The sequence below is a fragment of the Poecilia reticulata genome, linkage group LG21, assembly GCF_000633615.1.
Source record: "Poecilia reticulata strain Guanapo linkage group LG21, Guppy_female_1.0+MT, whole genome shotgun sequence".
Classification (NCBI taxonomy): domain Eukaryota; kingdom Metazoa; phylum Chordata; class Actinopteri; order Cyprinodontiformes; family Poeciliidae; genus Poecilia; species Poecilia reticulata.
Window position 1 is genome coordinate 2,988,212 of NC_024351.1, and position 16,958 is coordinate 3,005,169.

Sequence of the window (16,958 nt, forward strand, 5' to 3'; positions counted from 1 at the left end):
CCTTTTGATTTTTTTTTTTTGGGATCAGCAATAATTTTACATATTACATTTCTACAAAAAAAAATCAGACTAATTTCTTTGTTTTAAATATTTTATGTTTATTTTATTGTTGAGCTGGAAATGATTCTCAAAAAAACATTTTGTGAAAAAATGTGAATCCTGGCTCATGTTGGAAAAGGTTTAGGTTACGGATCCCTTTAAGTTTGTTTATATTCAGCATTTCTTGACGACTCGGCTTGTTTTCGGCAGGTTCTGCGATCTGGTCAACAGTATAACAGAGGAAGCCTTTAAATGTCCTGAAGAAGGAGACTGTGACACTGATGCCTTAGAGGTGAGACGATTACCAATTTTAAAGCTCTCTGTAGTCGTTAAATTGTATTTTTTTATATTTCACGCCACAGTTTGTTTTTATTATATTGTAACAAGTCATTCACCTTTTCAGTTTTAGTCTTTACTCTGTGAATCTCTTTGCTTTTCACCACAAACTGTTGCACTTTCCACACCGTTAAGACAGAAGAAATGTGGTAAAATTGTCGTTGTTTTTGCTACATCCTGTTTTGCTTCAAAAGTACTTTTAAAATGTCACAGGAAGTGAGTTAGTTTTATTCAAAGCAGCGAGAAACTCTCTGTATTTCATAAGGAAAATGGTGCTTATTCCCCTTCACTGAAAGCAAACACGCCTCGGATTTAAAGCTTAAATTATTTCTCCAGAAAGTTTTTGTCTTTTTTTGCTCATTAGAGTTTCAGAAATGTTCTAATTGAAATCTCTTCCTTTTACATGATAAAGACTGAATTGAAGCACATCTGCGAACAGTTAGAGACCTGCTGCGACTAGGCCTGGATTTCTGCTCCTGCTGTTTGTGTGCTTTAGCACCTGCTGCTAACTTTCACCTGTCTGTGCAGCCGAGGCGACGGAAAAGAAAAGCTCATTACTGCAAAAAAAAATAATAAAAAAATAAAACGTAGTGTTCCGCCTGCTTCCGCTCAGCATGGCACAAAACACGTTTCTGAGAAGTTTCTCTCCAACATGCATGTTTTGACTCCTGAATAAAAAAACTAATCATTATTCAGTAAAAAAACGTATTTAATGAGCTTCCATATTGAGGTTTAAGTGTTGCTTAAAAGAAAAACTTGTTCCGAGTTGTTGCTTTGGATTTGTTTCATACATATGCAAGTATCAGTTTCAATCCTCTTGGGGTTTTTTCTGTTTGGTTCTGCAGTACGACTACGAGTACGACGAACACGGAGAGAGGGTGATCCTGGGAAAAGGCACGTTCGGCGTCGTCTACGCAGGCCGGGACCTCAGCAACCAGGTCCGGATCGCCATCAAGGAAATCCCAGAGAGAGACAGCAGGTCAGATGGTCGCTCAAACAGCAGGTTTTCTGCTGTTTTTGTTTGTTTTGACCTTTATTTAACCAGTTCAGATTAAAAATCAAGAGATCTAGGGATCCTCCTATAAATGGAAAACAACTTTAATTTAGGTTTCTGAGAATTTAAAACAAACTTTAGACTCAAGTTGGACTGAACCGCATCAGATGCTGCTTGTAGCTTTTAAAGCACTTTTTACTGTATTGGCAACACAATATGAGAATGTCATCAGCATAAAAATTAAAATTACTGCTAGTATAGGTTATAAAAAGAAGGGGACCTAGGATAGAACCTTGTGGAACGCCACTGGATACTTGAAGACACTTGTACAAACTAGCTGCGTTTCCTTTGACCATAAAATTACACAAATTGGAATTACAAAAAAAATGTGCTTAATGGCAACACGGCCATTCCAAATAAAATTTCTACCGTAGGTTGAGGTGGTTTTTCAGCTGAATTGAAATCAATGTATTTCACAAAACTGTGATGGAAACACTCCATTTTTAGTCATGTTGTCAAAAATCGGATGTTACTACTGGCAGAAACGATGAAGGCGACGACAGGAAGTGGTTGGAGGAGGATGTTTGTGAAAGAGTCATCACATGAACAAACTTTTTCACATGTGATTTTAATTGTCTTTCTTATTTAATGGAAATACTGCAGAGTTTCCCACAGTGTATTATAAGCCTGGCGGGCCACCAGGCTTTGCTTGGCAGTTTTAAGGCTTGGCATTGTTGATTTATTAATTTTTTTTTTAATTATTGCCTTTAAAACTTTATAGTTGGTGATTAGGGATTAATATTYCACAATGACGCATAACTATCAAGTGATATTTTCAAATTTCCTGTCAACTTCAGACATTTTTAACTCAAAAACATGACAGGCTGCTGGATGAATGGCTGCCCTAGCGCTCCGGGCTTAACAAGTTTTCTGGGGAATTGTGAACTTGTTTTTTCAGCATTAGACATACAATTTTGTGCACATTTGCCCCTCGTGGCGCCTCGAATGATTAAGTGAAGTAGTTGCAAAGCGTCAGTATGTAAAATATATTTAGCATGCCGTTTTTACTCCATCCAGGCGTCGGATGTTACCAAACGCCTCAGCTATAAAAGCTTAATCCCGGTCAGCGTTTCTGTTGAGTGGAGATCACATGTTAGCGATGTCACTTCAGGCTTCCAGCAACTTGTTTCTGTCTGAGTGAAGAGCTGGGAAAGCAAATTTCCACCACCTCTCCTCTGCCTTTTATTCCCGACTCCGTCTCCTCGCGGTTCCACCTACTCATCTCCGGCCACCAGACTCGTCTCCCAGACGAGACGATCCCGGTGCCACACTTTGCTCCACTAATCACACCAGAAAGTCAGCAGGCAGCTCGGCGGCGGAGAACTCTGTGTGAATAATTTATAGCAGGACAGGAATCTCTAGACGGACGGAGGGGGTGATTCATGCTGGGGGCTGAGTGTGAGGAGAAATAGCTGGCAGGCATTTCTTCAACCTACAGGGATCTTTTGTTCTGCTCAGGTTTCTGGAGTCGCTCTGCAGCTCAGACTCGGTTTTCTGGGTTTTCGGTGTCTGGATCTGCCTTTTCTGCTTCTGTCACCTGAAAGGAAATGTGCACTGAGAGGACAGAGCTGCAAAATGTTCTTCCTATGCAGAACAAAAGGCAACAATTTTACATCCAACTGAAAGCCAAAATGCTTCAGGGAAAACCCGTTTTCTCTAAATCTCTCTAAATTTTCTATTATTTATTAATATATTAAAATATAGAATTTTATTAATTTAAATGCTTAAACTTTTAGCCGCATCTTACTTTTTAAATTTTATTTATTTAACTAAATACATTTTTGATATTTGTGATTGAAAAACAAACCAAAAATTCAGTTTCATAAGTTTTTTTTTTTCATTGAAAGTAACTGACTTGGGAAAATTTTCTTATTTCTTATTTTTATTATTGTCATTTTCATCCTTAAAATACCAAAATATCCACTTAACTTTATGCTGATTATGATTATGTAATTTTTAAATATTAAATGATAATTTGATCAGTTACTCAGTACTTTTTATCAAATTCTTTTTTACTTGAGTAATTTCTTGGACGGTTACGTTTTAATTTTACTTGAGTAAAAATATGTTTAATTATTTCTACTCTTATTTGAAAACAGTTTTTGGCTCCTCTACCTACTTCTGGAATTATGTCATTTTGTCCTTCCAGTCTTGGAAAAGTCAACACATTTCTCCATTTTTGCCAATCATGTATTGTCCTTTACTTTGCAAAAGTGATGCATTTTGTACAAATGATACATTTTTTAAATAATGCAGGTATTCTCAGCCGCTGCACGAGGAAATCGCTCTGCACAAACACCTGAAGCACAAGAACATTGTCCAGTACCTGGGCTCCATCAGCGAGAACGGCTTCATCAAGATCTTCATGGAGCAGGTGCCTGGAGGTGAGAACAAAACGTTTGCATTTAGAAATGCAAACTCTGAATGTTCTGGCTGATCGATCCTCTGCTGCTGGTTTTGGGTCAGAGTGGACGTTGATCCTCGTCTTATTTGTGTTCAGGGAGCCTGTCGGCGCTGCTGAGGTCCAAGTGGGGCCCTCTGAAAAACAACGAGCCCACCATCGGTTTTTACACCCGGCAGATCCTGGAGGGGCTCAAATACCTGCACGACAACCTGATCGCTCACAGAGACATCAAGGTGGCTGCTGCCGTCATACGACTCAAACCGGACATATTATACAAAATTCATATTTTTTTGTACTTCCATTTTGGTGTCTACTGCTTCTGAAAACAGTCAAGGTGCTTAAAAAACACCCTGCAATAAGTTAATGTTTTTTATTGTCTGGAAAACGAGTCGTTTTCAAAAACCTCCAGATTGTTGAGCCGCATTCTGTAGGCCGTTGCCTAGCAACCCCAGCCCGTCGCTTAGCAACCCAAGCAAGTTTAGTCAGCTGGTTTTATCACTTGTTGCTGACTTGCCATAATAAAACCACTTGCTGTGTTCCTGTTGGTTAGCTCAGACTGGAAATCCTTATTTTAAAATAAGTTACTGATATTTAGAATCCGTTTTATATAAAGCAATTATTTTATTATTGCAAATTTTGTGGTAAAGAGATGTGTTGGAAAACAAATTTCTATTTTTTTTAATATATATTTCTAATCACTAAATGTAAATAAATCTTTAATTAAATAGATAATTTAAGCAACTTGAGAGAAATGACTAAAACTCATGAGAAAACTTTGTGTTTTTTTTCCCAACGTCATTTTTCCTCTCAGTATAAAAACATTTGTTCATTTGCAAAGATTTTCTCTTTACATTTTATCCAGGACATTACGTTATTCTGTCGTTAGAACTTGTGTTCATGTATTTATTCTATATTCTTTTTATTCTTGTTGGCCTTCAGAAGTTGCTGTTTTCTAGATTGTTTACTAAAAAAAGTAAAAATTCATCTTTAAAACCCAGAAACAGACTGAAATAAATATGTTTTTTATTAGAATAAATTATTTTTTAATTCGGTCTTTAATATAAGAACATGTGCTTGCCAAGGAAAAAATACCACTTAGCCACTCTTCAAAATGGGTAAGACAAGAGAACATGCCATTCAAGAAAGGCATGAAAATATGTGCACATTTAAATATTTGTTTCTTTTAAATTGTTTGTGCTATTAAAAAAGGAATATAAAACGAGGAATACTTTTTTCGTTTTTAGCAATTTGCAAGCATTTATTTATATTGACTAACATTTAAAATATTCTGGGCTTTTTTATTTTTTTCGCAGGGTGATAATGTCCTCATCAACACCTACAGCGGCGTCCTGAAGATATCAGATTTTGGCACATCTAAAAGATTGGCTGGAATCAACCCCTGCACTGAAACCTTCACAGGTACTGACCCAGTTCTTTCTCTCCGTTTTTACAAAACATTTGTAAAACGAAGGGCTCTCAAGATTCCTGCCAAAACAGAAAAAAACTGAATAAACGGAACCAGCCGCTCTGCACTGCAAAAACACAAAAGTGTTTGTTTTGTTTCTAGTACAGAACTAACGTAAAAAAAAAAAAAAAAAGACAGGCGAGTATCTGAAAGCAGTTGTCCAAGAAATGACTCAAGTAAAATTTAAAAAGTATTTAGTAATAAGGAGACTTGAATAACTGATCAATATATCAATAATTTAAAATTTTTAAATTACATCATCAGATGGACAAAAATAAGTGGAAAGTTTGGTATTTTACAGACCAAAATGAGAATAATTAATACATATAACATGACTAAGAACAAATAACATATATTTTGAAATCAGTTTCTTTCAATATGAAATTTATGAAACTTTAAAAATAATGCAGCTTTGTGTCTTGCCAATCTTTGGTTGACACAACCTTGTTCTTCTTTTGGGGAACTTGAGAAATGTTACGCAAGAAAAAGTAAATCTACTTATGGAAGAGAATTATGGCCAAGAAAATAGAAATGGTAAAAAGCTGAAAAGTTAGCTTGTAAGAAGAGTTCAGTAGTAACTAGTTACATTTACTCAATTACATTTACCTTTTAGGAGTATTTTTGCTACATTTATGCTTTTTACTTTTACTTGAATCATTTTATTATGAAGTATCTACAGAAGAGGATTAGTGCCACTGGGAAAAAAAGGTATTCTGATATTTTTTATTATTATTATTTTTGTCTTTTTTATTGGTCAGAATTCTGACTTTAATCTTCTACGATCAAAAATCTGAATTCTTTTTTGTTTTTTTCATTGGCACTTACATTCTTCCGTAGATAATTCATAACAAAGTTACTGAAGTACAAGTAAGAAGTACAGCATAGTAGAAATACTCCTAAAAGTATTATTGTTTTCCCAAAAAGTTACTCACATAAATGTAACTGAGTAAATGTGACTAGTTACTACCCAACTCAGAAAATAAGTCATTTTTAAGCAACATATAGGAGCTTGTTTTAAGTCAATAATTCCTTAATATTGATTTAATTAAAGGACTAGTACCACTATTTTACTTAAAACATAAACGTGAAATAATCTGCCAGTTAAACTAGTACTTTTTTTTAATCAATATTTATTGATTACTGACTTAAAATAGGCTCGTATATCTTGCTGAAAATTGAAACTTGAATTATATTTGCACAGAAAGCTAGATCAAAAGTACTTGGTGAGATGATGTGTCCCTTTCTAAAGAGTTAATCCCGTGTTCCTCCGCTGAACTGCCAGCGAAGTCCTTAAAAATAGCCGTCTGTTGCTATTTGGAGCCTCTGGGTTTCAGCCTGTGGTCAGATCAAGCAGGATTGTGTCAACACAAAAGCAGCCCAGTGTGGCTCAGTTTGACCTCATGAATTAGGCCATCTGGAGCAGACAGGGACTCACCCTGAAAGGTGGGACTCTTTTGGGAAACTGGGCTTCTCCTTGATGTAGCAGCCCACGCCTTCTATAAATGCGTCAGCGGCTGTTTTTAGCTGAATGCACAGACTGCTAAATGCAGCAAATAAGCACCTAGCAGGTTATTTATAGAACAAAGGAGTCCTTTCAGCTGGGATGAGAAAATCTTTCTTTAGAGTCGGGATTAGAGTCTCTTAGCTGTTACTTCACACGAGGCTCTGAATGGAGACTTTCAGGAACCGTGTCATCGCTTCAGAGTCGAGTTAATTTATGATTATCTCTAATAGAAGCTATTTCTGGTGTTTACATCAGCTCTTCCACCCAGCGGTGACGTTTCTTTACCTGATGCGCTGTTGGGAAATGGTACTGTGCTTTGAAAAAGTACTCGCATCCATTAAACCTTTTCATTCTGAAAAAACAAACCTCAATGACTGCAACTAACGATTGTTTTAGCAATCGATTAATCGATTGTTCTGGCGATTAATCGGATAAGAAATTACACATTCTGCAGATTTTTCATTTAACCATATAAGACTTTTTACAAAAAATATTAGAAATACATTAAAGGATGCAAATAAACAATTAAATTATTTTGTTAATCAGTGAAGTAAAAAGCAATCACATAGTAGTAAATATGCGTCTGCAGCTAAAAAATACTTTTAACATGTACGTGTGAAAATCTGCTTTAATTAACGTCAATACAGTGTAGGGCTGATCTGTTGCTTATTTATTTGGACGAACCAATTAATAAATGGATAATAAAAGGTTCTTAATGGGACATTTTTTTTTTATTCATTTGTTTATTTTATTTTATTTTTTTACCTGCACTAGTAACACTTGTATATATGTTCATGTATTTATAGTCCAAATTTGAAACTAATTATTTATTTGGCTGTTTTGTAAAGTTTTAGCTGAATAAAGTTCAACATTTGAAGTTTTGCTTATCGACTGTTAAGGATATAAACTTTATACATTTATCTCCATTCTCTTATTTTGAAGGGAGTGAAGGCTGTAGTTCCATTTCCTTTCGTTACATTTTCTACTTTTTATTTTCGCAATAACTTTATTTCAAACAAGAAACATACAGGAACAAAATAAAATACAGGTAATGGAGAAAAAGATGGAAAACATGTGAATTATAATGTCCATGTAATTATAATCGAAGTTAGCGCTTTAGCATTAGCTTCTGCTAAATATTGTGTTGTTGTCGTGCTTTAGTGGAACTTGAGTTTATGATTAGTTCTTTAGGGTTAGTGCAAATAACTTTTTAGTTTATTAGGTGATTTAAACTGATTTTTTAGTAAAGGGAAACCAAATACAAATGCATGCCACACTTTTCAGAGTTTTATTTGTAAAAGTTCACATTCTACTTCACTTTCTGTTGAATCATCACTTAAAATCCCAATAAAATACTTGGAAGTTTATTGTTGTGGTGTAAAAAAGTTCCAGGGATTTGACTATTTTTTATAACCTGCTTATTTATTCAGTCTGTGCAGTAAAACGGAGGAAAACTTCATCATCTGTGTGTTATTTCTTCTTCAGGCACACTGCAGTATATGGCCCCTGAAATTATAGACAAAGGCCCGAGAGGATACGGCAAACCGGCAGACATCTGGTCGTTGGGCTGCACCATCATCGAGATGGCAACTGGAAAACCGCCGTTTTATGAGCTAGGAGAACCACAAGCCGCCATGTTCAAGGTGAGAAACGTTAGCAGCTGAAATGGATTGTAGTGATGGTAATAGAAACAACTGGGACCACACAGAGGTACTGTAAGTCAGTATTTTCTACATTTCTGTATGATTTTTATCTGATGTGGAATCAGATTTTGCTCAAAAATCCCCTAAAGCAAAATAATATCATCCCATGTTGTGCATCTTTATTGTCAAGTCTTTGCTTTAAAACTTGGAGTGAGACCTGCAACGTAAACGAACCGGTAAATTGAGAGGTTTGTATTCAACAAGATGCTTAAAGGTGAAATGTTCTGTTCCCTTGAACAAGTTTAGATATGTCTATGCAAAGCATATTCATAATTTTTTTTTTTTGCACAAAATCATTCGTAGATAATCAGATTTTAGTCTGGTTAGTTCTGCTTCTTTTGAGATTCTTTCAGAATGAGCTGTTCTAGGGCTCTGGCACTTTAAATCTAAACAAGCTGCTGCTGGCCACACCCCCAACGCAACCTTTACACTCGCACATGAAAATGGCTGCAGACAGATGCGCAACCGCACATCTTTGAAGTGCAGCAGTGGAGCCTCCTGCACAACCAAGAAAGCAGCAACTGGTTTCTGGATGGTAAATCAACAACAAAACACTTTTCCAGCAGCCATTGTACCGCGCATACAGCAATAAAACCAGCTGACCAAACGTGCCGGAGCTCAGTTTGGGTTGCTAGGTAACGGCACAGTTCCCGTCAGGAGGTTTTTGAAACAGCTCGTTTTCCAGACACCAAAAAACATTAACTTCACGCCACAAAACGACCGGCTTGTTTTTTTTTTTTAAGTACTTGAGTTTTTGTAGAAGCAGTTGAGACCCGAATGCAAGTACAAAAATGTGCAAAACGTAAATTTAGATCCTCCACTTACAGCAGAAACTCGAAGGGGCAACCTATATGGATTTGAACCATGACCTCATATTTGCAGTAGAGGACTCTTAAGACCTGCTATGGTAAATTTATACAAATATGGGCCATTTATTAATTATTTGGGGCTTTTTAATATCTGTCTGTTTTGTACATTTTGGTGTTTTTGAAATATTTATCTTATTTGCTGACACATAATCATCTTGTAGGACATCAAATAGTTCACACCTTTGCATGCAGTCCTTTTCATAATCTACTTTGTTGCTTTAGGCCAACGTTACATCGGCACCTTCCTGTTGTCATCATAATCGCTTTAATGCAACGGCTCCTGAAACCAGTTTGCCTTGTCTGTCTTGATCTGTAAAATAACTGCACTGAAAGGGAAATGCACACTCCCAGACTGAAAGCTGCTGTTTTTACACTTCAGAAAATCTCATTCAGTGTTACCTGAGAAGGTGCAGCATAAACTGACAGAAAGCCAGATGATAATTACCGGATCTCAATCGGTCTTTAAATGCAGAAAGGAGTCTATCAATCAAAGAAAATGTGTTCATCTAAGTCTGAAAGTTAAGAAGAAAAGCTAAATCAGATATTCACTTTCATTTTATCAGCATGGGAACATTCAGTCATTCAGAAGGAGAGATATTCTGGTGTAAATGCATCAAACCCAGAACAAATACAAAAAACCCTGTGAAGATGCTGGTTGGTAAGAGTAACAAATAATAAGTGAACCAGCTATTTTGCACCTGCATTGTGTTGCCACCTGTGGGCTGCAACACGATCGAGCCCAAATGTTTGTTTGAACACAAACAGACATGTGTGGCCTCCAGGGAGGAACTCTGACGAGCTGCAGAGCCTTTTTCTTCCTTTGTTTTTTATTTATTCTGTGAGTTTAAATGGCGTATCGGCTGTGGATGGAAAGTTGAAGCTCACCAAAGCAGCGAATTGTTTTTCCTAACCACGTGTATCCTATTAAGGACAATGGAGGAGGCTTGTTGGATGTCTGGAAATCATTATGGTGTTCATGTAAAAGCTCCCAACTGGGGAATTTTCCATATGATGGGATTTAATTGAAGTACATTGAATCTATAAAGAAGGTATAATGTGTACCTACTGTACCTTTTAAAAAGGAGGGAAAAAATAAATCATTGGGCTCATTTTAAAGACTGAAGTCACAACCTCATGTTGTTTTTCTCTCATCTTCATCTAAACCTGAATCAACAATCTTAAGGCTTAACGAAAGAAATAGTTTTTGTAGCACTGACTTTGTTTTCCTATGAAATTTTCTCCGTTATTAACTCCTAAAGGGTGACATGACTCATTTCTTAAACATACACCACACAGGATTAGATTTTCTGACCTTCTTTTGCAGGTCGGTATGTTCAAGATCCATCCAGAAATCCCAGACACGATGTCGCCAGAGGCCAAAGCGTTCATCCTGCGCTGCTTTGAGCCCGACCCGGATCGGCGCTCCACCGCCGTTGACCTGCTCACCGACGAGTTCCTCACCGTCACCAGCCGCAGGAAGAAGAGCAGGACGGGCCTCACAGGTTTGTACGACCCGCCAAGTTCTGGCTCGCTAAACCGTTGGCCTTAAATGTGGAGCTTTAGGGTGTTTTAACACCCGATAATCCGGTTCAATTAGTGCAATATTTGTTACATATTCAGCTGCTGCGGTTCGCTTTCATTCTGCACTGCATCAAATGTTCCAAACATTAACAAACCTGTTCTCCTCCTCACCTGTGGGGGCGCTGCATCGACAACTACTGAAGGAAACGACACAAAAACATCTGAAGAAGACATGAGTGGAATGTTCTTTTTCACAAAATGTAAACAATAATGGAGTGGCGTCAGATTTTAGTAGGATTTCTCTTTTGTCTTTGGTTAAAAACAACCACAAGCTACTTCTCTACATTTGCCTTGGTTGTATTTACCCACAATTCCTTGTGCTGCAGACCACTTCCTGCTTTTGAAGCGGTATCCAGTCAGTTTACATTCATGTTTGCATTCGAACCGCACCAGAGTTCACTTCAACCAAACGAAGACGCAGGTTTTTAGGCAAAGTTTTCACTTTTTTGGTCACATCTCACCAAACGAACCAAACTTTCCAAACAAACAAGCTAGAGTTTGATTAAAATGGACCAAACAGGGTTGGTGTGAAAGCTGCAGTCACACCAGCCCTGTTTGGAGTTTGACTGAAGCATCTAGTTTGTTTGCTCTGAAAGTCCGGTTTGTTTGGGGAGTGAAGTGAACTCTGGTGCAGTTCGAATGCATATGTGAATGCAAGCGGATCAGATACTGCTCCAAAAGCAGGAAGTAACTATAGTGCAGGGAATTCTGGGTAAGCACAACCAAAACAAACACCTCTAGAGCTACCAGGATAAATAGCTTGTTGTCTTTTGCCAGTGACAAAAGAAAAATCCTACAACTGATAAAATCTGATGCTTTTTAGGCTTTACTTATATTTTGTGAAGAAGGAAGTTGCGCTCAGTGTCTTCTTCAGAGGTTTTTGTGTCATTTCCTTCAGTAGTTCTTGCTGCAGCGCCCCCACAGGCCACTGAGGGAACAGGTTTTTCAGAGCGTTTGGTTCGTTTGACACAGAGCAATGTGAAAGCAATCTGCAGCATTTAAAATGTGACAAATGTTTCCATTTTATTCCCAATCGAACCAAATCTACCAGTGTAAAAACACCCTTATAAAGGAGGTTAAATGTAAAGATTAAGAGAAAGCTTTCAAAAAACACTGCCTAGTAGAAAAAGTGTCTTAAAAACTAGAACAATGTTGTGCAGCTTCAACCTGCTAATGCAGAAAGAAATTCTGCATTAAGCCCAAAGATGGACCACAGATCAAGTTTTTGACAACAGCTCTTCTTGTAGATAACTCCTTCCCAAGCAACTGATTTTCAGATTTGCAGCCACATCCTTCCTCCCTTGTAGTTGATGTGAATTTAAACTCAATATAAAATCTCTGGAGGTTTGAATCCAGTGCAGAAGATTAGGAAACGGCTTTAAAGCTGCACTGTGAGCTGCGTGTTCGGAAATGTTTAATCCTGTCCTGTTTTTTTCTAATGAAACTTTAAAATTTCTGCTTCCTCCCTGCAGCTCCTTCGTCTGGATCAGGTGAGACACATTTACCACTAAACGTTCTACTTTTAACTGGATTTCAGTTGCTTGGAACATCTGGTTAGTCTAAACCGGCGTCTTAACCACAGTTTACATTTCTGTTCCTGCCACTCTCTTCGACTCCCCCACTTTCCAAGAACCTGAAATAGGCTATAAGCAACTTTTTCCACATTCAAGAGTTTTTAAGATGCTTGTAAAGTGAAATCATTTGCTGTAATTTGCTTCAGGATGTGTGAAGATACAACCAGTCTTCATAAACGTGAAGCAAAGTCACAATAGATGTCTGTCTGCTTGTTCTTCCTCAGTACATTTATTCTCTTCCCTGCAAAAAGAGAAAATCTTACCAAGTACTTTTGGTCCAGGTTTTAGTGCAAATAAGTTATTACACTGGAAATGAGATGAAATGAATTTACAAGTCAATAAGTCCTTATATGAAAAACTGTTTGTTTCAGATTATTTCTATTATAACATGAAATTTTTCCCATGTTATAAATGAGATTATCTGCCCATGAACTATAATTTTTTCATCAATATTAAGGAATTATTCACTTAAAACAAGCTCCTATATCTTACTGAAAAGTTACTTTTAAGTTAGTTTTGTCTTATTTCAAGTAGATATTTGCGCCAGAAACTTAACCAGGGGTGTCCAAACTTTTTTTTATAAACTACCTTTTGGCCAAATTTTTTCTTCTTTTCAAACTAAAACAGTGAAAATTTTATTCAGAGTAAACCGTTCCTGCTCAACAGTAAACAAAGCATAAAATATTTTAATTAAACAAAGAAAATGGTCAGATTTTTTTTTTTTTTGTAGGAACTGAATTTGACCGTAAACTTTAAACACATTTTGCATGTTTTCTTTATTGAAAGAACAGAAACCACTGCACTGATTTATTTGGATTTATTTGATTTAGGTCACTCTTTATTTGATTGAATTTGAATTAAACACAAAGTTTCCATCTTCAGCACTGATGAGACAGATTAGTGCATCTGAACGAGACCAAAAATACTTGAGATTTAGTTTTTTTTGCAGCATTCAAGGTGTTTTTTATGCAGAATAACAGGCGTTTCCTTAAACTTAAGCAGATATTTTTGACTATAGTTCAGATTATTTGCTGTGTGTAAGTTTTGGGAGTGTATTAACCGTTTCGTTTCGTCGTCCAGAGTACCTGCGCAGCATCTCCCTGCCGGTGCCGGTGGTGGTGGAGGACACCAGCAGCAGCAGCGAGTACGGCTCCGTCTCCCCCGACAACGACCTCAACACGAACCCGTTCAGCTTCAAGCCCAGCGTCAAGTGCTACAGCGAGAGAGACATCAAGGGACAGAGGCCGCTTTTCCTCAGGTAGAGTGACTGGAGCGGGTCAGCGGGGTCCGATTTCTGCTTTGAAAAGAAATGACCTCTTGTACAGTTTTTAACGTCTTATACTGTTAAAAGCTGCTAAAGGTTTGTAATGTCTCAAATGTAAACAGTTTTAACATAAACACTATCCCAGTATTTTTGGTCTACTTTCCAGCGCAGATATTTTGGCAAACCTGAAATGAGACAAAACTAACTTATAACCTCCTTAATACTGATAAGAAACTGCTACTTCAACTGGCAGATTATTTTATTTATAAGACATTTTTCCCATGATATAAATGAAATAATCTGCCAATGCAACTAGTAGTTTCTATCAACATTAAGAAGATTTTTCACATGAAACAAACTCATGTTTCCTGCTGAAAAGTTACCTGTAAGTTATTTTAGTTGTATTTGAAGTGGACTAAAATATTTGAATGTGAAATTAAACCTAAAATACATGGAAAGATTTTCTGTTTTTGCAGTGTATGTCCTAAAATAGATTTTTATGAAGATTTTCATTCAAACTTGATGCAGTCATTACTTTAGTATTGATTTAAAAAGTATTAATAACTAGTACTTTTTCAACAATGATATTTAAATTATTCACTTAAAATAAGACAAAAACCTTGTTTGTAATTATTATTATTTCCTTCATGGTACCTGAGTACTATATTTAATTTAAGGGGTGGGGGGTTCTGTGCAAATTTGACTTTGCTGAGCTTTACTTCATGTTATAAAGTCATTCCCATATAAAAACAAACCTCTGAAGAAGACACTGATTCCTTCCTTCTTCACAAAATGTAAACAGAAATGGAGTAGCCTCAGATTTGGGATTTTTTTTTCTGTCTTTGGTAAAAGACMGCCAGCCATTTCCCCAGCTAGCGCTAGCCTCTCGCATTTGTTTTGGTTGTATTTACCCAGAATACCTTGCGTTATAGTCCACTTCCTGTTTTTGGAATGGTTTCCAAACCAGAGTTCACTTCAACCGAACCAAGACTTAGGATTTTGGGCGGACTAGATGTGGTTTTTCTTGGTCCGGATCAGAGTTCAGTTGCACATTCAGACGTCCCCAAACGAACCGGACTTTCTAGGCAAACAGACTGGAGTTTGATTATGAAACGCCTATTGTTAAGTGTCATGGCCACTTCTTATGTTTTAGAAGCACCTGCCTAATGAAATTATGATTTTAAATCGACATTTTCAAACGTTATTCTCAGCATTCCAGTGGAAAACTTCGAGGACCACAGCGCACCTCCGTCTCCTGATGAGAAAGACACCGGGTTCTTTATGCTCCGGAAGGACAGCGAGAGGCGGGCCACCCTGAACCGCATCCTGACCGAGGACCAGGACAAGGTGGTAGGAAACCTGATGGAGGCTCTCACGCAGGTGGGTGTTGGACGAAAATCTCCGGAAGGAAATATCAGCATCTGATTTAATGACTCAAATTGACCTCCAGGGCTCTGAGGAAATGAAGCTGAAGGCTCAGCACATCTCCACCCTCGTCGTGAGTTTGGCCGACTTTGTCCGCGTGGCCGACAGGAAAATCATCGCCACCACCTTGTCGCAGCTCAAGCTGGAGCTGGACTTTGACAGCACCGCCATCAGCCAGCTGCAGGTCGTGCTGTTCAGCTTCCAGGATGCTGTGAGTCTGTTCAACACGGCGCGGCGCACAAAATGCATCACAAAATACACCCAAACTAAAACAACCCCAACACTTCATTTCTGGGCTGAAATGATTAATCACGATTAATCGTGATTAATTGATTATTAAAATAATCGTCAACTGGATTATAGAGACTTAATAAAAAGGCTCGTTAGTGACAAAAACAACATATTCAGAGCAGTAATTAAGGAAAAACTGTGCAAAACATATATATACTGTTTGCATTTAAAATAAAAGTGATTAATCGGATCAATCATGATTAATCGATTATTAATATTTCTATTATGAAAAATAATACAAATATTTTATTATTATTGTTAAATAAAACTAATTTGAACTAGGTGAAGCTAAAACCGCCATGTAAGGATGTTTGTTAATCTTAAATGGAAAATGTATTTATTTGTTTGTACAGTAATGGCTTTTTTAATTGATTATTATATTAATTGATGATTATTTCAAAAATTGATTAATCACGATTAATCGTTTCAACCCTATATTTCACTACTTTATTTTTGCTTACTTTTCCTATATGATCCAAAAAATAAAACACATTGAAGTTAATGATTGCAAAATGTAATTTCTATTTATAAGGCCTAAAAACCAGTTTCCCAACCAGTCATGTGATTTCCTGTCTATTATCCATCCCCCTTTGGAGGCAGAGGTGCCTCTCGCCTTTCTGTCAACCTCTGAACACTTGGGTGTGAATGTTTCATGCCTTCTACATCTGCTGCATTCAGCAGCAAGCTGCCTCTTTATTCTCCTCCAGTTCTGCACAGATTTCAGACAGAAATCTGAAAATACTTCAGTGAAAAAAGGGGATCTGCCAGGAGTAATTGAGCCTTCTGCAAACAGGCTCATCTGCTCTCTCCCCTTTAGAAATGTAGATGAAACGACTCATGAGCAAATTGTTGTTTTCATATTAGTGAGGGGTATTGCATAACCTAAAGCAGAAAGTGGAGCTCTGACGCCTCCTGCTGGTCGTCGCTGCGTCAAGTTTGGATGAAAATATATTTTTAAAAAATCTATTTTAGAAGATATACGCTGCAAAATCACAAAATCTTTCCAAGTATTTTTGGTCCTGATTTTAGTACAGATATATCTTAGTATATTTGAAGTAAGACAAAACTATCTAAAAGGTAACTTTTCAGCAAGAAATACGAGTTTTAAGTCAATAAATTCCTTAATATTGATGAGAAAGTATGGAAGATTATTTCACCTATAATATGGAAATGTCTTGTGTTACGACCAGTCTAGGGGGCCAGGTCGCAACATGAAGGATCCATCCTCTGCCGATCTCAACATCCGACACACACAAAATTGAACAGTTGATAATGATTTATTTTTAAAAAGATATATCTTTTTTTTTATCAAGATGTTACAACTGGAGTACCTGGCTTCAGAGTGAGCTATCGCCGAAAACAACAAACAAAACGAACCTATCTAAATAATAAGAGAAGCTTACCTAATCAAAAGTAAATAAACCAAAGTACAAAAAAACTTACCTTCCT

At 37.0% G+C, this 16,958-nt stretch overlaps 1 protein-coding gene across 1 annotated transcript in view; it reads left to right on the top strand.

Annotated features, from left to right (window-relative positions):
• The window catches only part of map3k5 (mitogen-activated protein kinase kinase kinase 5), a 79,717-nt gene that overhangs the window by 51,660 nt on the left and 11,099 nt on the right, over positions 1 to 16,958 (top strand). Inside the window, exons 14-24 of the mRNA XM_008397315.2 lie at positions 250 to 331; positions 1,221 to 1,354; positions 3,686 to 3,813; positions 3,930 to 4,066; positions 5,147 to 5,252; positions 8,288 to 8,445; positions 10,699 to 10,876; positions 12,428 to 12,445; positions 13,610 to 13,787; positions 15,005 to 15,173; positions 15,244 to 15,429. Of these exons, the coding sequence (XP_008395537.1) occupies positions 250 to 331; positions 1,221 to 1,354; positions 3,686 to 3,813; positions 3,930 to 4,066; positions 5,147 to 5,252; positions 8,288 to 8,445; positions 10,699 to 10,876; positions 12,428 to 12,445; positions 13,610 to 13,787; positions 15,005 to 15,173; positions 15,244 to 15,429 (1,474 nt within the window). The remainder of the gene's footprint in view (positions 1 to 249; positions 332 to 1,220; positions 1,355 to 3,685; positions 3,814 to 3,929; positions 4,067 to 5,146; positions 5,253 to 8,287; positions 8,446 to 10,698; positions 10,877 to 12,427; positions 12,446 to 13,609; positions 13,788 to 15,004; positions 15,174 to 15,243; positions 15,430 to 16,958) is intronic.